General features: G+C 38.9%; 1 protein-coding gene across 1 annotated transcript; it reads left to right on the top strand.

Annotated features, from left to right (window-relative positions):
- The first annotated feature begins 214 nt into the window (after nucleotides 1–214).
- On the top strand, nucleotides 215–23343 carry NLRC4 (NLR family CARD domain containing 4). The gene is given in 6 exon segments (XM_012788061.2): nucleotides 215–239; nucleotides 322–414; nucleotides 2727–2881; nucleotides 4687–4805; nucleotides 4807–4880; nucleotides 22944–23343. Coding segments are annotated over 6 exon segments (759 nt in total). The 3' UTR covers nucleotides 23237–23343.
- The last annotated feature ends 918 nt before the right edge of the window (nucleotides 23344–24261 follow it).

The following is a 24261-nucleotide window of genomic DNA, read 5'->3' as shown; positions in this document are numbered from 1 at the left end:
CAAAATATTATCTAATTTCTTTTGAGACTTCTTCTTTGACCCATGATGATTTAGAAGTGTGTTGTTTAATTTCCAAGGAGATTCCCCTGTTATCTTTCCATTTTTGGTAGCTAGTCTAAGTTCATTATACTTGGAGAACATGCTTATAGCCAAATACAATGCCACTTCCAAAAATACATTTTTGTGTCTATTTCATGAGCATTTCTTGCCCACGATGATAACTAAAAATCTTTTGGTTGGTAATAGAAATGATAATAGTAAACGACATAGTAAATAGTAAATATCAGCTGAACACAGTCTAATCGTTTTTTCTTTTGGCAGGTGATTTGACTGACAACTTGGGTAATTTGAAGAACCTTATGAAACTCATACTGTATAACATTAATATGAATGAGAAAGATGCTATAAAACTGGGTCAGATTTGTGTTTTCTCTAATATTTTTATTAATGGAAGTTTGATAATAAGAATAGTTAGCTTAAGACTAACACTGGTTATGTCTGCACAAGGCAAGGATGTTTTTATGTACTTGTGTCTACTTTGCTTTCCCAAGACATTTTCTCCACTCCCGTTACAATCCTTCAGAACCATTTCATTCAAGTTGTGCACTACCGGGCTATAATCCTTTGGGAAGCAGAGGTATGACATGCCTATATGTTTTTAACTTCCCTCTCCCTGGTTGATTGGCTGTTTGTATTTAAAACACAGAAACAATGTAAAAAAGTTTATACTGTGGTTTCATAGTTAAGTAAAACTTCGTAAGTGAAATGAGATGCAAGAAAGAATGTGGATTAAGACAACTTCAGGAACACAAGCAGAACACAGGACCTTGGACAGGGAGAATTCCTGCAGAAGCTGCTTTCCTCCAATGTCCTTGCCTTTTTCCCCTCTTTTTTTCCCCCCCTGTTTGAACCCTCAGTAAAATTCTCCAATGCTTCTCTTTTCTGTCAGCCTTGTTCTTTTTCATTTCGCTTCCTGCCAAAAAATGACCGTATCCTATAGTCAAAACATGGATGACCTCTTTTTCCTTATAGAACCTACATGAGAATAATCAAATTAATTCAGTGCTCAGTAAACACTTATTGCATGCATATGAATTACACATAATATCAGAGCTGGAAGGGGCCTGAGAGCATCTAGTTCAACTCAATCATTTTATAGAAAATTCCCCTGAAACCTAGAATGGTTTATTGACTTGCTCAAGGTCTTACCAGTTGGTAGAAAGGGGTGAAAAAGTATCTCTCTGGGACAGTCTGGTTCTGCTATTAAGGAATCAAAATGCAAACTTGAATAAACGAGTCTAATTATATTAGCAATAATTTACTATATACTAAAGAATTACTGTGCAATAAGTTAGACATTATAGTATGCACTTTTACATACGTCGCCTCACTGAATTCTCAGAACAGTCCTAGCACATAGGTATAATGATCCCTAAAGCCAAGCTAAAAGGTTGAATAACTTGCCCAAGTTTACACAATTACTAAGCAAGGGAACCAGAATCAGACTGACTACAAAGCTCATGCTCACTATCTCTGCTATATGTACTTCCATGACAACAATTGACATTTATTAAGCACTTACCATGTACCAGGCTTCATACTAAATACATGACATACATTATCTGCAACCTTCCCAAAGCCTTGCAAGGTTGGTCCCATTAAAACCATATATTTCTTTCTTGAAGGCTAGAGATCAATGTAAGGAAATATATATATATATATATATACTTTTTTTTTTTAGACAGAGTCTCACTTTGTTGCCCAGGCTAGAGTGAGTGCCATGGTATCAACCTAGCTCACAGCAACATCAATCTCCTGGGCTTAAGCGATCCTACTGCCTCAGCCTCCCGAGTAGCTGGGACTACAGGCATGCACCACCATGCCCGGCTAATTTATTTTTGTATATATATTTTTAATTGGCCAATTAACTTCTTTCTGTTTTTAGTAGAGATGGGGTCTCACTCAGGCTGGTTTCGAACTCCTGTCCTCGAGCAATCCGTCTGCCTCGGCCTCCCAGAGTGCTAGGATTACAGGCATGAGCCACCACGCCTGGCAGAGGTAAGGAGATATTTTAATGGCATATAACTATGCCTAATCAATACTAAACTCCACATTAGTTTTAGACTTAAGAATGAGGGACATTTTAGAATATTTTCAATTGTACTATTGATTAAGGTAGACCTTCTTCTGATTAAACATGCTGCATTGGATGTGGTCTTCATTATAAAACATCGGGCAGGCCCCACATCATGCAGTCCCAAGCAGGACTCTCTGAGGCTGTAGACAGTTGTACTAGAAGCACTCTAAGGAACCAATGTCCTCAAGCTGCTCCTCTGAACTCAACCCCACCCCAAGATTTTTGAGGATATTGAAAGGAAAGTCCTCCCAGAAGTATTCATGCATGAAAAGAGTTATGGTAAGAGTACACACTGATGCCCATTAAAAATATTACATGTTTATTATAGTTTTTCTTATGCTACTCAGAGAATAATCTCCACATAAGGACTTTCATATGGTGCAGGAGACTGGAGAGTGAAAGTTGAAAGAAAAACAACTCTCTTTGACTCTTTGTAACTTAAGGTCTCTACAGAAAGAACTTGGGAAGGTCTCTGCACAATTGTTCTTTGCCTTCTTTTCAGTCCATTACTCCATGTTTAAATCAAATTAACTCAAATCAAATTAAATCAAATCAAAATAAAATGCATTTTCTTTTTATCTCTTTGCAGCAGAAGATCTGACAAACCTGAAGATGTGTTTATTTCATTTAACCCACTTGTCTGACATTGGGAAGGGAATGGATTACACTGTCAGGTCTCTGTCAAGTGAACCCTGCGACCTTGAAGAAATCCAATTAATCTCCTGCTGCTTGTCTGCAAATGCAGTGAAACCCTAGGTAACTGTTGCCTCCATTAACTGAATGAGAACCATGTAACAGAACATGTGACATTTTTCTACTACTGCACACTAAATCTCTCGAATGGAAATTTAACTATAAGAGAAATGAGAAGAGATAATAAAGACTTCTAGTTAATATCATGCCTGTTTTTAATGGTCTTTCTCCCTATGGGAAATTAACTGTTGATAGAAAATAGTAGAGGATTTCAGAATAATTGAAGATGTTATAACTTTAAGACAAGGTGGAGAGGAAGAAAATAAGAAATGGGTGCTTGCAATTTGCCATATGTCCTGTCATATAATTACTGCCTAATAAATATTTGAATGAATGGATGAATAAATGATTGAGAAGCAGAGAGAAGATTTTCTTAAATGATCTCATGCCTCTGATTCTTACCCATTAGCCTGTTAAGATGTAGTTAACGTGCATTAGTGTAACTGTTGAGTCTTCTGAGTTCCCAAAGGATATGTATATGGAGAAACCTTTGCATATTTCTGCATAAATTGGCATGTTTAATTCAGACATATTTTAAAATTTTGATGTTAGAAAAAAGATAGTATAACTCTTTTAAAGTCAGACTATAAAACTGCTGGGAGTCTTTAAAGATCACTAAGGACACCATTTGTATATTAATATAAACTTATAGCTAGAGCAACCCATGGATGGAAAAGACTAGACAAACACTGGGAACCTTACAACAATGCGCACATTCCTTTATTTGTCTACTTGCCACTTGGGAGAGACAGCTTACAAATGAAAATAGCAAATATACGCTTTGAAAGAGAAATTCAGCGATTTTTTTTTATTTTAGAACACACCACACCCTAGAAGATATTTCACTCTAAGAAAAGGACTCATATGTCTTGGATATAAGTCTATATTTTTAAAAAAGAGAAAAGATTAGATAAGTTTAAAAAAAGAACTCATATGATTGATTAAAATAATAGCTAATATAACAAGAGTATATACTCATGAAAAACTTGCTTTTTTTAGTACATTTTTCTAATTAGTCTTGTAAGGAAAAACTTCAGTTAGATTAAGCAAGAATGATAAATGTCTGAAGTGAAGAAAAGAACTAAGAGGTTTTTAGTTAGAGTGATGCCATTATATGATTAATGTTTGCATGCAAAATAGTTTTCTATATTTTTATCTCAACATATTTCTATCTTTGTCATTAAAATACATCTCTTGTAGATAGCATGGAGTTGGGTTTTGCTTTTTAAATTAAACCTAGTTTTGATCATCTTTGCCTTTTAATTAGAATGCTTAGTCCATTTGCATTTAATGTGATTATGGGAAGGAAGGAAGGAGGAAGGAAGGAAGGAAGGAAGGAAGGAAGGAAGGAAGGAAGGAAGGAAGGAAGGAAGGAAGGAAGGAAGGGAGGGAGGGAGTAGGGAGGGAGTAGGGAGGGAAGGAGGGAAAGTAAGCAAGAAAGAAAGGAAAGAAGAGAAAAGAAAAGAAAGGAGAGAGGGAGAGAAGGAGGGAGGGAAGAACCACAGACTATCTTTAAAATAAAGAAAAAGAAAGAAAGAATAATACAGGAGGAATAAGGTCAGGATTAAGCAAGATTACTCCTGATATGATGTTTGTTCAAAGTTTGCTTATTAGTATATATAGTTTCATTACACAATTCTGCATAATGTTTGTAAGTGCTTGAATACATTCCATAAAAATAACCAAAAAACAAGCAGATTCTCATCGCAGATTGAATAGACAACTGAGCCACAAAACATAAGGATCATTTCTTCCCCCACATCCCTTCATCTTTCCTCAATTTTGAAATGATCCAGTTTCTGAACTGCTCTCCATTTCTTCAAGTTGCCAGGCTGAACATCCTGGAGCAGCTCACTGCACTGATGCTGCCCTGGTGCTGTGGTCTGCAAGTCAGCCTGACCAGCCTGGTGGAGCAAGAAGGAGGGCCCACAGCTCAACAAGCTTGGGTTCAAACATTGGAGACTCGCAGATGCAGAGATTAGAATTTTAGGTAGGTGCACACACACACACACACACACACACACACACACACACACACACACACACGGAGAACCAAGAGAAAAGAGGTTGGCCCTAGGAAACTTCTAAAGTTGGTTTATTTATTCTGCCTCCTCTTTTAAATATGTTTAAAGATCCTTCACACATATTAAGGAGTAAGATGATTTAAACACTGGCCTTCTTTCAAGTTTTTAACAATTTTACCTATAGAATTAAAGGAAAAGTATTCACAGTATCTGACAAGGTGTGTTATACTAGCAATGGCTCTTCCCAGCCTCTGTCTGAAATTCAGCAATGTCCCTCCAATCTCAGGAAATATTTTCAAGTCAATTATTGGGTATTCAGACCATGTAAAGGTAAGTGCAGGTGTATTTGAATGGAACCACAAACTATCTTTAAGTAGCTGTGATATAGTCCAGAAACAAATAGATCTGTATAAATAACCAAAGACACCACCAACCTCATGCAGTTGATGAAAGGTCCTAGTGTTATCTGTATTAGTTAGCAATTTCTGGGTAACAAATTACCTCCAAATGTAATGGCTTAAAATAATAGCCATTATCCACAGTTTCTATGGGTCAAGAATCTGGGAGTAGTTTAGGAGAGTGGTTCTGGCGTAGGTTCTCTCAGGCTGGATGTTTGCAGGGATTGTGGGAGGATCTGCTTCCAAGATAACTCCTCGAGTGGGTGGCAGGTTAACACTAGCTGTTGGCTGGAGGCCTCAGTTCCTCATCACTAGACCTCTCCATAGGCTGAGTGTCCTCACAACATGGCAGCTCACTTCTCCCAGAGCAAGGGATTCAGAAAAAAAGCATTTGAAAGTAGCAATGTCTTTTATGATCTAGTCTTGGAAGGTCATTTCTACCACATCCTACCGGTTATACAGGTCAAACTTATCCATTATGGAAGTGGACAATATGGGAACATGAATACAAAGAGGTCAGGATCATTGGGGTCATTTTAGAGAATATTACACAATTCTTAGCAAAGTATTGATGAAAACAGGCCGGTTGCGGTGGCTCACGCCTGTAATCCTAGCACTCTGGGAGGCCGAGGTCAGAGGATCGCTCAAGGTCAGTTCAAAACCAGCCTGAGCAAGAGTGAAACCCCATCTCTACTAAAAAATGAAAGAAATTAATTGGCCGACTAAACATATATAGAAAAAAATTAGCCGGACATGGTGGTGCATGCCTGTAGTCCAGCTACTTGGGAGGCTGAGGCAGAAGGATTGCCTGAGCCCAGGAGTTTGAGGTTGCTGTGATCTAGGCTGATGCCACGGCACTCCAGCCAGGGCAACAGAGTGAGACTCTGTCTCAAAAAAAAAAAAAAAAAGTATTGATGAAAACAGCCTCAACTGCCTTCATTCCCCTTAGAGATGGTCTAGAATGTGTTTAGCTTATATAAAATAAAATTTACACTATTTTTAATTGTAAAAGCTTTGTGGCATTATATTGTTGTGCAACCATCACCATCATCCATCTCCAGAACTTTTTCATCCTCTCCAACTGAAATTCTGTACCCATTAAACATTAACTCCAATAGGCTCCTCTATTTAAAACCTTCTCTCCTACAGGTGCTCACCTCTGTAAGTGCTTAGACTTCCCAAGGGTTTTGCCTACCCTAATGGTGCTTCAAGTTCTGGATCTTTCCTTCCCTTAATTCCTAACTCTACTTCTGTCTCCCCTACCCACTCCCTTGAACCATTAACTCACATCATCCTAGGTGTCACTTTTTCAGGCCTTCTTCTATTCTAGGTGATACTAGAGGCAGGTGGCTTCTGTGACAGACTAATTAGCTAGCTGACAAATAATCCCTTGAAGGTAACCTCATACCTTATGTGAGTTGGAAAGGATATGTCTTTTCAAGGAGGCCCTTGGAGAGTGTCCAGATTTAGAATTCATGTGGAAGAGGCATTCTTTAGGTTGGAGTCTTTTAGCATCTTTCAAATCTTTAAGTAAGTAGCTGCCTACTTTGCCCACTCTTGAGGCTGCCCACGGAAACCAGAGGAGGAGATGACATGTTTGATGAAATAAGAACTGAGCTAGACTTTAATTTGCTAGTGCCGTATAGTCTCCATTTGTAAATAAGAAAAATAAATATATGAGAAGGCAGTTGAATCCTGGAAATTTAGTTGTAATGATGTACCCTAACATGCAAGTTAAAAAATGAGTGAAAACTAACAACTCAATAGTAGCAACTAATTTACTCACAAAGATTTTTTAAAAAGTAATTTGTAGAATTATCATTTTATCCCTATAGAAGATAACCATTATCCCTATTTTATAAGGATGCTTAGACATAAGGAGGTTGTCAGACTAAAGCAGGAAAAGGGTTGGAGACGGAAAGAAAGTGTGGTGCTACCCTCCAGACACTTCCTCCACCACCCAGAAGTGTAAAAGAAGTCAGCTAGGGCTACAGGCAAAAGCCAAACGGTGAGAGCCAAGTGTCCCCTGGCTTTGGTCTCTAGCCAGGTGCTGAGACTGCCATCTGTCAAGCCTGCCTGGTTGGCTCTGTGTTTATGAAGTAGTTAGTTAGGTGCATTGCTTTTGGAATCAGATGAACCTGCTCACCCCTTTCACTGGATAGATTTGGGGCCTGCAGCAACTTAGTTAAACTCTCTGAGACTCAATTTGCTCATCTAATGAGGGTAATTATAATACCTGCCATAAATAGGAAGTAAATTCATTCCATTTATCTATGAAGAGTAATTTAATTATTGCTAGCTCCTAAATCCAGACTCAGCTCTGGGCCTTTCTTTGCATATCCAAAGACTCAATAATGTGCTCAATAATAATGGGCCTCTGTTCTAGTTCTCACCCATTCCCCTTCTACCACTGAGCTCTACAAACAGCAGGGAGAAGAACAGATTTATTTCTCCATTATATGAATTATAGCATTCTTCTGGTAGAAGCAGCCAGGGTCAGGGTTTGTCTTGTTTTTGTTGAGCTTAAAGAATTCACCCTCCCCAAACTTCCTTACAAACATCCTATAAAACCCACTGCTCTCCCCTTCCTTTTGGTGTATGAGGCACTTAGGCTTTGCCAGACCCAAGGGAGATAAAGGAATGAAATGCAAGAGGGGAACTTGCTTTTTTTTTTTTTTTTTTTGAGACAGAGTCTCGCTTTGTTGCCCAGGCTAGAGTGAGTGCCGTGGCGTCAGCCTAGCTCACAGCAACCTCAAACTCCTGGGCTCGAGTGATCCTTCTGCCTCAGCCTCCCGGGTAGCTGGGACTACAGGCATGTGCCACCATGCCCGGCTAATTTTTTATATATATATCAGTTGGCCAATTAATTTCTTTCTATTTATAGTAGAGACGGGGTCTCGCTCTTGCTCAGGCTGGTTTCGAACTCCTGACCTTGAGCAATCCGCCCGCCTCGGCCTCCCAAGAGCTAGGATTACAGGCGTGAGCCACAGCGCCCGGCCGGAACTTGCTTTTCTTATCCCTCCTGATAAGGACCAGCTTCCCTTATTCCTCCCAGTTGTTCCCTAGGGAGATAAAGGAATGGAATGCAAGAGGGAAACTTACTTTTCTCAACCCTCCCAGTTGTTTGAAAATAATTTATTTACTCCCCCTGGAAAAACCTCTATAAAACCCAAAGCTCTCCCCTTTTCTCTCACGGATACCTTTTTTGGTTTCCACCCATGTGCACCGAGATGCTCAAAATAAACAGCATTTGGCTACACATGAGCTTCATGTGTCTCTCTTTCTGCTCCAGACCTAACAGTTTTATACTTTTTAATTAAACTATAATATACATAAAAGTACACAAATCAAAAATAAATAGTATGATGAATTTTCTCAAGGTGAAAATAACCATTATCCTGACTTCTAACACTGTACAGTAGTCTTTGCTATTTTTTTAATTTTATACAAATAGAAGTATACAGTAGGTATTCATATGTAGCTGCCCCTTTTGCTCAACATTATATATGTGAGAGTCATCCATATTATATGTAGTTGTTTTTCATTTCATTTGCATTGCTGTAAAATCTTCTGTGTGAATATACCACAACTCGTTTTCTCATTCTACTGTTGATGGACATTTGAGTAATTTCTAGTTTTTGAATAGCATGGATAGGGTTGCTATGAGCATATGGACACATTTCTGTTGAGTATGTATCTAAGAGTGGAATTTGGATCATAGGTAGGCATATGTTCAGCTTTAGTAGATACGCCAGTTTTCCAGTGTCCTTGTGTCCAACACAGGTTTGAAAAAACAATGGATTTCTTTATCATGAAGACAACGCTGTGTTTTTATCACAGCATGTACAATATGAATTTAGCAAATGTATTCATATGTGGATGTGCCTCACTAAACTGTGACCTCTTTGAGGACAGAGCCTATGCCATTAGACTTAGTACTGAATGGATATCCCACAGTGAATGCTCTATAAATATTTGTTGTATGTATGAGCAAATGAACTTACAGGAGTTCCACAATTTGCCATGAGGTTTAAGGTCAGGTAATGTGGGTTCTTTGAACCTCAAGCTTTGTTATAGTAAATGCTATCTTCTTACATAATCATTCCCCAAAATCTAAAACACATTTGTATGATTTCACAGCCTCCTTACAATATCCAAACCAACCAACTGTTCAAACGGAAAGCCTCCATCTTAAGTATTCTGGCTCTGGTCCACAATACCTCCCCTGGATCGGACCTGGCTTAGGGATCCCCATCCACATTTAGTGATGGTCTCAGCACGATGCATGAGACACAATATGCTTTGAGATGAGATAATATAATGCAAACTGGTAATAAGATATGGGGAGTCTAATGAAATAAAGGCTACATAAGAAGGTGTAGGTAAGAAGCATGTCTTGGGGTGGGCAGTATATAATGAGATACAGGGTAGACAAGATGCATGGAAGACATAGTGGGTATTTTGAGAAAAGAATCTTTTCATCAAAGGTTTTAGATGTCTCCTGGTCGTAATTGACACCTAGCTCTCCCCTGCAACCCACATAAGTAGTCCCTTTTTTAAAAAATGGTGGCAGAGTCTCACTCTGTCATCCCCAGGTAGAGTGCAGTGGAGTCATCATAGCTCATGGCAGCCTCAAACTCCTGGGCTCAAGGGATCCTCCTGCCTCAGCCTCCTGAATAGCTGGGACTACAGGTGCATGCCATGACACCTGGCTAATTTTTCTATTTTTAATAGAGACAGAGTCTGGTCTTGAACTCTTAACCTCAAGCGATCCTCCAGCCTCAGCCTCCCAGAGTGCTAGGATTACAGGCATGAGCCACCACACCTGGCCAAGTAGTCACTTTTCATTCTGCTGATTTTCCTGCCTCTTACAGTGCAAAGGCAAATTCAACTTCCCCTTGATTCTCACTGCCCTTCCAATCCATTCCTTTTCTAACTTATATAAAAATTCCTACTTCCATAAGGGTTAGGCCATTTGGATGGACAATATTCTGTCCCTTTTATTGCTATGAACTATGACATTTTTGTCACCTTTTCTTATTCACTGAAGACTTTGGCAACTGTCTTTCAGAATTTCTTGCCTTCTAACTTTGGTCCTTATCCTAGAGGACTTCACTTCTCAGGTGAAACTATTCAGTCAACACACCAGACCCTCCTCTTCAATGACCTTGCCTTCCAATCTCCTTCATCTATCTACTCTATAAGCATGGAATGATCAGATTATGATAATTCACTTAAAATTGTTCTCCCTCCAAGATACTGAAGTTAGATATCCCACTCTCAAACCACAAACTCCTATATTTCTATCTGACTTACTCAATGGCTCCTACTCATAAGTTCTTTTACTTCATTTGGATTTCCAGTCTATTGATCCCCCTACTTTCTACCTATTTCTTAGCCCCCTTCTATCTTGACTTCCCTTCCTACCTAGCTTAGGATATTCCATCTTCTATACTTGCAAATACTTCCTATTCCATCTTCTATACTTGCAAACAGTCCAGTTGAAACTCCCACGGCCCACAGTACCAAGAGTCAATTTAGGCAATGACATTTAGTGAGGGATATGTGTGATAGACATGGTAGTGAAATGAAGCGTGTAATTAGAGATGGAGGCTCTAATAAAAGAAAGACTACCTAATGAGATGCAAGGAGAAAATGAGATGTGGAATGTGAGGTATGAAATGAAATACAGTACATGGAGTGTACTTTCCTGGCCAAACTCCAAGCCTGGATTGTCCTTAATTTCTTAGGGCAGTAGAACTACTCTGTATGGTACTATAATTGTGCATACATGACACTATGCATCTGTCAAAATCCACAGATCTTTACTGTATAAAGAGTGAAACTTAATGTACACAAACTAAAAAAAAAACCAAAAAAAACATTTAGCAGATCCAAGAAACCACAGATGAAATGCAGTATGCAAAACAATCTAACTGAAACAACCTAACTAAAGCGGATGAGAGGAAAAGATGATAACCTAAATAACTTTGGAAATGAATAATCTGTGAAACTAAAGGCAAAATCAACTGTACATAAGCACTGTACTCTAACTGATAAAGTTATAGCCCATTAGGGGTACAAGTTAACAATTCTGATACTGCCACTTATGAACACTAGAATTTAATATCTAAGTATATGGATGTTGGGAGCCAGTTTCCTCATTGGTAGGGTAGGAATTTATAGCAAGAGGAAAAGACAAGAATGATCTATGTGATAATGGATTAAAGTTGGAAACACCAGCATGAACTCATGTTTAGATTAATATAGATACAGATGGTAACATATAGAAACATAAACACATATACACACATACATACACAAGTTAATATAAATATATACACATATTTCTTTGCTCTGTCAGCTGAGAGGGCCTAAAAGCAATAATACCCCAGGTTGGGCACAGAGGCTTACATCTGTAATCCCAGCATTTTGGGAGGCCAAGGTGGGAGGATTGCTTGAGCACAGGAATTCAAGACCAGCCTGAGCAACATAGTGAGAACGCATCTCTCCCCCCCAAAATAGAAAACTTATCCAGGCGTGGTGATGCACACCTGTAGTCTCAGTTATTTGGAAGGCTGAGGCACGAAGATCTCTTGAGCCCAGGAGTTTGAGGTTGTAGTGAGCTATAATGATGCCACTGCACTCCAGCCTGGGTGACATAGAGAGACTCTGTCTCAAAAAAAAGGCAAAAACCACCCCAATATACAAGATGAGTCTAGAGAATCTTGTAGTGTCAGAAAGTAAGGAAGTATTTAAAAAAACCAACCAAACAAACAAACAAAAAAACAACTTACCATGATGGGGGTATGCCAAAGTAACACAAGAGTCAACTGAAGGAGCTCACAATGGCCAAAGGTAGAACAATGCAAGCAACAAAATAAAGAAGTATTGAATTATATACAAAAGCATAAAATAAATATTCATGGATTCATACTGGTATAAATAAATTATTGAATAAATAAATAAATAATAGAGAAGAGACATCTCTCATGCAGAAGAATTCCAAAGAATTATATAGATATTTTGCCCACAAGGAAGTAAAGCATAACTCTCACTACTTAAATGTGAATTGCACATAAAAACACAGTATAGAAAAATAGTAAAAAAGAGTAACTTGCAGTGGTGAAAGCTGATAAACACTACCTCAGTCAGGTGATCAAGGGCAACATTAACAGTGACAATTCATGTTGATGAAAATGTCATTTTATCTCTATGATCTTCCTTCCCAAAACTCCATACTCCCAGTCTAATCACAAGAAAACATCAAACAATCCTAGTTAAGGAACTTGTACAAAGTACCTGACGAGTATTCCTCAAAACTGAAGGAGAAGGCCGGGCGCTGTGGCTCACGCCTGTAATCCTAGCTCTTGGGAGGCCGAGGCGGGCGGATTGCTCAAGGTCAGGAGTTCAAAACCAGCCTGAACAAGAGCGAGACCCCGTCTCTACTATAAACAGAAAAGAAATTAATTGGCCAACTGATATATATATATATATATAAAAAAATTAGCCGGGCATGGTGGCGCATGCCTGTAGTCCCAGCTACTCGGGAGGCTGAGGCAGAAGGATCACTCGAGCCCAGGAGTGTGAGGTTGCTGTGAGCTAGGCTGACGCCACGGCACTCACTCTAGCCTGGACAACAAAGCGAGACTCTGTCTCAAAAAAAAAAAAAAAAACTGAAGGAGAGTATGAGAAATTGTCATAACCAAGAGGGGCCTGAGGAGATACGACAATTAAATGTAACATTGGATCCTGGATGAGGCCTAGGAACAGAAAAAGGACATTTGGTAAAAACTAAGGAAATCTGAATAAAGTATGGACTTACGTTAATAATAATAAATCAATATTGGCTTAGTAATTACAAAAAGGTACCATACTAAAGTAAGATGTTAATACAATGATAGAAGCTGATATGGAGTGTACGAGAACTCGATGTATTATCCTTGCAATTTTTTGGAAAATCTGAAATGCTTCTAAAAAATTAAGTTTATTTAAAAAATTAAAGGCATAAAAGGAATTGTAATTCTGGATAAATCAGAGATTTAAAAAGTAGAAATGCTGGGACTTCAAATTAGTGTAACCTTTGTGGAAAAGAATTTGGAGATACCTCAAAGAGCTAAAAATAGAAATACCATTCAATCCAGCAATAGCACTATTAGGCATCTACCCAAAAGAGCAAAAGACATTCTATAATAAAGATATCTGCACCTGAATGTTTATGGCAGCACAATTCACTATTGCAAGGCTGTGGAAACAACCCAAGTACCCATTGATTCATGAGTGGATTATTAAAATTTGGTATATGTATACAATGGAATATTACTTAATTATAAGAAATGATAGTGATCTAGCACCTCTTATATTTTCCTGAATAGAGCTTGAGCCCATTATTCAAAGTGAGGTATCACAAGATAGGAAGAATAGGCTCCACATGTACCCACCATCAAATTGGCACTGAATGATCAACACTATGGTGCTCACATGGTAGTAATATTCTCCAGGGATTAGGGAGTTATGGAAATGCAGGGTAAACTCACAGCTAATGGATGTGATGAGCATTGTAGAGGGGAAGGGCATGCTTCTAATCCTCACTTGGGTGAGGCAAAGATATAAAATGTAACCAAAATGTTTGTACACTCATAATATCCTGAAATAAAAATAAAAAAAATAATTTTATTAAAAAAAAGTAGAAATCCATCAACTATAATGCCAAGAAATTTGAAAACTTATATAAAGGAGACACGCTTTTAGAAAAATATTATTTACCAAACGGATTCAAGAATTAAGAGAAAATCTAAATAACCCTATATATTATAAATTGAAGTAATAATTAAACTTATTTTCATGAAGAAAAAACTACTCTGAGATACATGTTTAGGCAAGTTTCACCATTAGGCAACCTCATGATAGTAATTATTATAAGCAAGATCAACTGGTAGATGCTAGAATCAATGGGCAAAACTTTGAGAAGAAACAGGATTATAGTATCGAAGTTATCTCACCAAAGGTATTTATCAATTACAAAAGGAAAAATAGCAACTTTATAGTGCAAAACCTGGCAGACACTAACTTAATCAAGAGATCAGGCCGGGCGTGGTGGCTCACGCCTGTAATCCTAGCACTCTGGGAGGCTGAGGCGGGCGGATTGCTCGAGGTCAGGAGTTCGAAACCAGCCTGAGCAAGAGCAAGACCCCGTCTCTACTATAAATGAAAGAAATTAATTGGCCAATTAATATATATAGAAAAAATTAGCCTGGTATGGTGGCGCATGCCTGTAGTCCCAGCTACTTGGGAGGCTGAGGCAGTAGGATCGCCTAAGCCCAGGAGTTTGAGGTTGCTGTGAGCTAGGCTGACGCCATGGCACTCACTCTAGCCTGGACAACAAAGTGAGACTCTGTCTCAAAAAAAAAAAAAAAAAAAAATCAAGAGATCAAATGGAAAGACATCCTGTGTACATGTACTGGAAGACTTAACATTATTAACATGGCAATACTCCACAAACTGATGTACAGATTCAACACAATCCCTATGAAAATCCCAGCTCACTTCTTTGCAGAAATTGACAAGCTCGTCCTAAAATTTATGTGGAAATTCAAGGAACTCAGAGTAGCTAAAACAATCTTTAAAAAGTATACAAAGCTGAAGAACATACACCTCCCTCAAAACTTAATACAAAGCTACAATAATCAAGACAGTGTGGTGCTGGCCTAAAGACAGATATTAATACATAAATCACTGAATATCCATCTGTAAAAGAATGAATTTGGACCCCTACCTCATACCATATAAAAAGTAAGTCAAGGCCGGGCGCGGTGGCTCAAGCCTGTAATCCTAGCACTCTGGGAGGCCGAGGCGGGTGGATTGCTTGAGGTCAGGAGTTCGAAACCAGCCTGAGCAAGAGCAAGACCCTGTCTCTACTATAAATAGAAAGAAATTAATTGGCCAACTAATATATATATGTAAAATTAGCCGGGCATAGTGGCACATGCCTGTAGTCCCAGCTACTCAGGAGGCTGAGGCAGAAGGATTGCTTGAGCCCAGGAGTTTGAGGTTGCTGTGAGCTAGGCTGACGCCACGGCACTCACTGGGCAACAAGCGAGACTCTGTCTCAAAAAAAAAAAAAAAAAAAGTAAGTCAAAAGGCATCAAATACCTAAATTTAAGAACTAAAACTATAAACATTTTTAAAGAAAATACAGGAGTAAATCTTCATTGACTTCAGGTCAGACAAAACTTTCTTAGATATGACACCAAACACGAACAAGAAAGAAAAAAAAAATTGAACATCATCAAGATTACAAACTGTTGTGCTTTAAAGAACACCATAAAGATAGTGAAAATACAACCCACAGAAGTGGAAAAGAAATTTGCAAATCAGATCTGATTAAGGACTTCTGTCTTGAACATATAAAGAGCTCTTACAACTCACTGATAAAAGGGCCAATAACCTCATTTTCAAAATGGGCAAAGAATCTGAATAGATATTTCTCCCAAGAAGATATATAAATGGCCAATAAACAACAGAAAAGATGTTCAACATCATTAGCCATCAGGGTAACGCAAATCAAAACTACAATGAGATGCCACCTCACACCACTAGAATGGTTATAATAAGAAAGATAACAAGAAACGTTGGGAAGAATGTGGGGAAACTGGAACCCTCATATACTGGTTGTTGGAATCCAAAATCATGCAGATGCTTTGAAAAACATTCTGGCAGTTCTTCAAAATGTTAAACATAGATCTACCATAGAACCCAACAACTCCACCCCTAGGTGCTCAAGAGAAATAAAAACCATGTCCACACAAAATCTTATACACTAATGTTCATAGCAGCATGTTTAATATCCCCAAAGTGGAAACAACCCAAATGTCAATCAAATAATTTATTGATAAACAAAATGTGGTAGGTCTATATAACAGAGTATCATTCAGCCATAAAAAGGAATGAAGAATTCAAACATACTACCACACGAATAAACCTTGAAAGCATCATGGTAAGTGAAAGATGCAAGTCACAAAAGACCACATAGTGCATGATTCCATTGATAAGAAATGTCCAGAATAGGCATATCTGTATAGACAGAAAGCAGATCAGGGCCGGATGAGGTGGCTCACGTCTGTAATCCTAGCACTCTGGGAGGCCGAGGTGGGCGAATTGCTCAAGGTCAGGGGTTCGAAACCAGCCTTAGCAAGAGCGAGACCCCGTCTCTACTATAAATAGAAAGAAATTAATTGGCCAACTAATATATATAGAAATAATTAGCCGGGCATGGTGGCAAATGCCTGTAGTCCCAGCTACTTGGGAGGCTGAGGCAGTAGGATTGCTTGAGCCCAGGAGTTTGAGGTTGCTGTGAGCTAGGCTGACGCCACAGCACTCACTCTAGCCTGGGCAACAAAGCAAGACTCTGTCTCAAAAAAAAAAAAAAAGAAAGAAAGAAAGAAAGAAAGCAGATCTGTGGTTGCCAGGGGCTGAGAGGAGGAAAGGATGGGAGTGACTGCTAATGACTATGGAGTTTTTTTGGGGGGGTGATTAAAATCTTCTGGAATTAGATAGTGGTGCACAACTTTGGAATATATTAAAAACCACTATATTATATACTATAAAGGATAAATATTATGGTATGTGAATTATATTAAAAAAACAAAAACTATAACTAAAATGTATATCCCCAGCAATATATTTTTAAGACATATAGTACTTGCCAAAACCTTTTTAAAAATAGAAGGGAATGACAAACTCTGCATTCAGAATAGTAATTACCTCGGGTCAGGAAGGAGGCAGATGTGCAAAACAGGGAAATGTAGTAGATCCAGGTTTTTGTCCATGTTCTTGTTCTCAGGGTGGGCGATAGATTCATGAGAGTGAGTAGGTGAGTGGGTGAGTTAGAGAGTGATCCAATTCCGAACACCTGAGGTTCATTAAAACAATGAATAAGGCCGGGCGCTGTGGCTCACGCCTGTAATCCTAGCTCTTGGGAGGCCGAGGCGGGCGGATTGCTCAACGTCAGGAGTTCGAAACCAGCCTGAGCAAGAGTGAGACCCCCCGTCTCTACTATAAATAGAAAGAAATTAATTGGCCAACTGATATATATATAAAAAATTAGGCCGGGCGCGGTGGCTCACGCCTGTAATCCTAGCTCTTGGGAGGCCGAGGCGGGCGGATTGCTCAAGGTCAGGAGTTCGAAACCAGCCTGAGCAAGAGCGAGACCCCGTCTTTACTATAAATAGAAAGAAATTAATTGGCCAACTGATATATATATGTAAAAAATTAGCTGGGCATGGTGGCGCATGCCTGTAGTCCCAGCTACTCGGGAGGCTGAGGCAGAAGGATCGCTGGAGCCCAGGAGTTTGAGGTTGCTGTGAGCTAGGCTGACGCCACGGCACTCACTCTAGCCTGGGCAACAAAGCGAGACTCTGTCTCAAAAAAAACAATGAATAAGGCCAGGCGTGATGGCTTATGCCTATAATCCTACCACTCTGGGAGGCCGAGGCGGAAGGATCTTCGAGACCAGCCTGAGCAAGAGCAAGACCCTGTCTCTACCAAAAAAAAATAAAAAAGAAAAGGAAGGAAGGAAGGAAGGAAGGAAGGAAGGAAGGAAGGAAGGAAGGAAGGAAGGAAGGAAGGAAGGAAGGAAGGAAGGAAGGAAGGAAGGAAGGAAGGAAGGAAGAAAGAAATTAGCTGGACAACTTAAAAATATATAGAAAAAATTAGTTGGGCATGGTGGCGCATGCCTGTAGTCCCAGGTACTCGGGAGGCTGAGGCAGGAGGATCGCCTGAGCCCAGGAGTTTGAGGTTGCTGTAAGCTAGGCTGACACCAAGGGACTCTAGCCTGGGCAACATAGTGAGACTGTCTCAAACAAAACAAAACAAAATAAAACAAAACAAAACAAAACCATGAATAAACACAATCTTTCTCAACATTTCCTGGTAATCTTACTATACTTCTGTATTCAACACTCTCTACATAAACTATACTTCAAACTTTCTTCTCCCCAATCCAACAGTCTCCCAATTCTCCCCTTTCACAGAAGATGTGATTGTTATTTCCTCTCCTTCTCCTGTTACATTACAGTAGATTGCTCTCCCCCTATCTAAGGGCGGTCTCTTTACTCTAGTTGTGCTTGAGATCCCAGCTCCGCTCTCACTCCTGTACAGGGACATCATTCCATCAATTATGCCCCTTGTTACTGGCTCCCTTCTATCAGTATTTCAAGTTGCTCAAATCTCTCCCATTTTAAATATTAGTAACACTCTCCCTGAGTCCTATCTTCCTCCTCTGGTTATCATTCTTTCTCTCTTGTCCTTCAAGGTAAAAGCTCTAAAAACATTTATGTACCCTCAGTACATCTCCACTTCCTGATCATCTGCTACTTCCTACTCATTCCCTGCGACTCTGCACTCCTGCATGTGGCTTAATTCAATAGACACTTTTCAAAAGTGTTAACTTACTTGATCCCACTGCAGGAGTTGACACTGAGTGTTCCCTTCTTTTCAAAACATTCTCTTGACTTCCATGCCACCTTGGCCACTTCTCAGGCTCCTTTTCAATGGCGGTTCCTCTACCCAGATTTTAAATGCGTTTGGTTTTCTTTAGAGCTTGGTCCTAGACTCTCTGCAATTCTTCCTCAGAGACTACATTCAATCTCAAAAGCTTTAATTGAATTTTTTATTTTTTTATTTTTGCTCATGACTCCCAAAATGTTGTTTCTAACCCATCAGAAATCTGGGACCTGAGTCAGATAGAAATCATTGCTACTTCAGGGATCTATTTCATCTTCTCTAAGAAAATTCTTTGTTAAATGGCATCTTTTAAATTAAATGTTTGAGGCTGAACTCTATTACCCAGCCTGTTGTCAAAAAGATCAGTCACAGACCCTACTTATGTTCTAGAAGTTCTTTGGTAAACCCTGGGTCCAGTCATTCTGCCATGATGGATCCCACATCATATTTTTATTTTCCAAAAGCTCTTTCTTGTTCTCTAATTGTACTTTGGAAAAAATGGCATCTTATTTTTTGAGTGGATGCAGTAACTTTTTAGGATCACTGAAAAGAAATCAGGATGCTTAAAAAAATTTTCCCATCATTTTATTATGAAAATGTTCAAACATACAGCAAAGTTAAAGGAATTTTACAGTGAACATTGTTAGCCAAGGTTCTACCAATAACATTTTATTATGCTTATCACTTATCTATCTAAAAAATTAGGTTTTTGAAGTTTGTTTTTTTTCCTCTTCCATCTGTTGCCTCATTTCTTTGGGAGCTCCATTTCTGTTTGGTTTTTAGTCTTGGTCTTCCTTGTCAGAAGCTGCTCTCAAATGTCTGCTAATCCTCTACTGTTCTCTTCACATTATGGAGTAAGGCACAGTTGATAGAAAGTTCTGTCTCTCTGAGGAAGGGGGTGACTTTTTGACTGGTTAACTTAATAATGGGTGATCAGGCAAGCAAAATGGCTCTTTGTTCACAGAGCCTTTTCTTGGCAGGCAGTTCAATTTCTCCTGAGAAGAATCCTCTAGTCTTCATCCTTGAACCATATCAGCCCAGTTGCCAGTGCTGTGGGAACAAAGTGGAGTAGGAAAGCCTGTTACTTTTTGTTCCCAGGTTACCCTGACCTACCATGGCACCCACCACCCAACTAATTACTTTAGACTGCATGCCTTCACATGATGTTGTAAGCCCAATGAGATAGGAACCATGTCTGTCCTTTTCACATATCACCAGCACGTGGCACTCAAAAATGTTCGTTGAGCTCTGGCACTGGCTCAGGTGAACTACAGGGTGATACAAGACTTTGGTTTAGGATACAGGAACTCTCAAGGATGAGAACCCTTCCACCCAGAGCATTTTTTTGCCCAGAATTTGAATCAAGCCATTTGCACTTTCCACAGCCCACATACAGCCTATACCTCTAAATGTCATGGATGTTGTTTCTCTCAGATCCAGTCTACTCCTCATGGTAACAGAAGCACTGCAGATTAAGTAAACAAAAGGCATGCCCTTGGATCATGAAAAATGTTGCCTGTTTTGGTCCCTGTGCTTGTACACATTCTAATAATTATCCAAGAAATTCTCTTATTAAGTTGATAATGGTAAGATCCTTCTACCTTAGCAGATAACCAGTATAAATAGCTCACCCTCTGAGGGCGGAATAGACTTTAAATTCTTCTTTAAGTTCCTTTTAGGTGGTGAAATCTGTTCTGCTAGCTGAGAAGGAGAAAAGAAGTTGATCTTTGGGGAAGGAACCTTAAATAGACACACTAACTGGCAACCAGCATTTTGACCTAGTGGAAACACATTTCCTACAAGGAATAAAGAAGGGCTCCTAATGGGAATGAGGAAAGGAAGGGAAAGTGAGGACCTGTGTACTAATTAGGCTGGGCATAGGCTAAGCCAGTATAACAGAGACCCAACTACACACTAGTTTACAGAAGGTGGAACTTTATTTCCCTCTCATCTAACAGTTCAGAAACAAGCAGTCCAGGCAGGTGTGGTGGCCCTGCTATGTGCAGTCTTTCAGATCCAGACATCTACTTTTTTATTCCTCCATTCCTAAGAGTGTTATGGTCATAGCTATGTTGCTGTCCTGGGAGCAACCTAATGAAAAGGGGAAAAGTGGAAGCAGAGGACATTTATTTTAAAAATTGACATGGGAGTTGCATGAATCACTTCTGCCTATATTTCCTTGGCAAAACTTTAGCCATATCTAGCAGCAAGGGAGGCTGGGATATGAGTGGCCATGTGTCCAGATAAAAATCTGTAACTATGGAATAAGGAGAGACAGACTTGGGAAACGACTAGCAGTCTCATTTTTTCAAGGAAATAAAAGCAGGGAAAGGAGGGCCCAAAGAGGATCTCAGTGGTAAGTAGCACACTGACCATGGTTAAGAGACATGAGGGTGGAACCCTGTGAATCATCCTCCTTATCTGGTTTTGTCCACCTTTGCCACCAGCATCTTGACTATGGTCAGACAGAGTCCATCCACTTCAGGTATCTGTAAAGAAGAACCTGAAGAATTGTCAAACTCTTTATTACGGTGATAAAAGTGCTCCTTGCCATCAACTGAAGACAAACTCTGGAATGAGTGTCATATAGGATATACTGTACTTACTTGCACTGAGCAAACTACAAGAGGCCACACAATGTGTTTGACAGCTGACCCCAAACACACAAACCTCCTCACTCGGGATCTGGTAAACACCCTTAGTGAAAGTGGGTAAGGGTATAGTTTCAGTGAATGACTGAGTTGACTTAACCCACACAAGCTGGTCAGGCAAGAATGACCATTTCTGTCCTCAAGCCCTCATTATCGGTGGCAGGGAGGTTTCTGTTTTTGCTTGTTAACCTTAAGGTAGTCTGAATGGCACTGAACCTTTCCTTCTTCAACTTGAACTCCTTTGTTTTTTGTCTGTGGGGAACAGTGGTCTTCCGTACTGAGACAATAGAAAGGGACTTTTAAAACCTCTTTTCCAGGAAGTCTCTCTTCCTACTTGGAATGCAAACTGAATCTTGGACCTTCATTTCTGTAAGGCTGTAACATTGTCCAACATCATACATCTTCCAAGCAACACAAATTTAATATATAACAAATTAAATCTCCATGCTTAAAGCTGGGGGAGGTACAGAACTAAGATGGGCTGTAATGAACCAAGGAATGTGGATTGATAAACCAGGCATACCTGTCTTCTGCAATCTATGGATGATAGTCCAAAGTTTAAGCACGTGTGTAATAGAGTTCCCTTATCCAGTCTGCCTGATTGTCTACCCTGTATTTCAGAGTGAACTTACTTACCTAGAAAAGGCCAGGACAGAGGGCAGTGCGAACACGTTGTACAATCTAAGACATACAATTCATATGGAGCTATGTGAACTCTTTATGTTGTATACTGGCCAATTTGCGTGATGGTATATGACCTGAATGAGAGATATGCTCTCTTATTGCAAGATTCACCTGAGTTCCAATCCCATCTAAACTGGTAACATTGGAATAAACAATGAACACTAAAAAGGCCTGCATTCTTTGTGTATCAGAGGACAGGATATCCACCTTGATATTTTAGGAGGTACTTCAGGGTGCCCTATTCTGTAAAGAATGGAGGGACTTCCTAAGGAGGCTAGGAAGGGTTATAAACAAAGAAAAACATAGTGAAGGAAGCTCACTTACTGAAGTTTACAGTGAGAAACATTCCATACCCAAAGAAACAATAGGTACTTCTATTGAAGAGGAAAATGTTTACTTCTCCAGAAGAGGAAATGACCTAATAGTGCTAAAGTTTGACTCTAGTTTTGAAAACAAGGACTGAATATTTCATAACATCCCTCACATCTCAATTTTTAACCAACCTTCCATTTCCGAGAAGTCAGGAAAAGTGGAAAAATATGTAATTCATTTCTATTTGTTTGCTATACCACTACTAATGCTATTTATCAGATTCCCTTATACTGTAGGAAAAACATAATATAATGGATCATATTCACAATCACTGCCCTCACTATAGAGAATACTAATTTATTTTTGAAGCAAAGCACTGGTTCAAACATGGCCATTTCAAAAGGGAAAAAAATTTATACAAAATAATCTATTTCACTTACAAAATTGTTTTCTTTTAACTAACACTTATTTCTTTACCCAGGTGAATTTTTTGGAAAGAACCTGCTGAAAAACTTCCAGCAGTTGGATTTGGCAGGAAATTGTGTGAGCAGTGATGGATGGCTTGCCTTCATGGGTGTACTGGAGAATCTTAAGTAATGAGTGTTTTTTGACTTCAGTACTGAAGAGTTTTTGCCTGATGCAGCATTAGTCAGAAAACTTAGCCATGTGTTATCCAAGTTAACTTTTTTGCAAGAAGCTAGGCTTGTTGGGTGGTAATTTGATGATGATGACCTCAGTGTTATTAAAGATGTTTTTAAACTAGTAACTGCTTAAATAAAGCGTACCCTAAGTGCTCTGGGTACCCCATTATTTTTAGCCTAGTGATTTTAAAATCTTACAAAAGGAAGCCAAAGAAGATAAGGAAGTGGAAAGGACTTTAATTTGATAACATGTGCAATAGTTTTGTGTCTCATCTCTCCTACTAGGATTATTAACTCCTTGAAAGGACTCTTGTTACCTCTTTGTGTTACCCTGGGCGCCAAGAATACCAGGTCACAAAAAGTGATATATTGTATGTATATTTACTTAGTATAGTGCCTGGCATGTAATAGATTCTCAATAAATATCTGCTGAATATGAGACAATTAAATTACTAATTAAATTAAATTAGTAATTAAATTACTAATTTACAATTAAATTACAATTATTAATTTACTTTATTCAGTAATAAATGACTACTGAATAAAGAAAATGACTAATAAATGACTACTGAATAAAGAAACAAACCAAAATTATTTAAAATCAGAGAGAAAACTCCATATACATTCTTTAAACAGTTTAATTCAAAGAATCTGGAATGTAAAAAGCACTGTCTTATATTAGCAGATCAGACTCCCCAAAAACGATTGGCATTCTTTAGTCAAGCAAAAATTGGCAGTTTACACACAGCTAAATCAGAGACTTGAAATTCAGGTCCTTTCCAGTACCTGATACATTGTATGTCATTTTAACCGTGACTTCAGAGATTAAGGAAGAAAGGAAAAGTGTATCCCATTCTTTTATACCCTACTGAAGGTAACGGTACTCTGCCATAATTTTTTCTTAAACATCCCCCAAATAATCCTTCCCCACAAAAAATGAAGTCTAAGAAAAATCTCTCTAATCTAGAGATTTAAATTGAGGCAAGTCTGAAAAAAAACAGACAAAAAAAAACGAACGAAACCTAAAAGGGATCAAACTTTTTAAACGGGGCCAAAAAATAAAATAAAAAAAAAGAAAAAAAAAAAAAAAAAGAAACCTAAAAGGGTGTCATCCTGAGGTTCACCTTCTATTCTCATGGCACCTCAAATTAATGGCTT

This window comes from Microcebus murinus, chromosome 3 (assembly GCF_040939455.1).
Source record: "Microcebus murinus isolate Inina chromosome 3, M.murinus_Inina_mat1.0, whole genome shotgun sequence".
NCBI lineage: Eukaryota > Metazoa > Chordata > Mammalia > Primates > Cheirogaleidae > Microcebus > Microcebus murinus.
The sequence above is the reverse complement of the archived record's forward strand: the minus strand, read 5'-3'. Positions and strand labels throughout refer to the sequence as shown.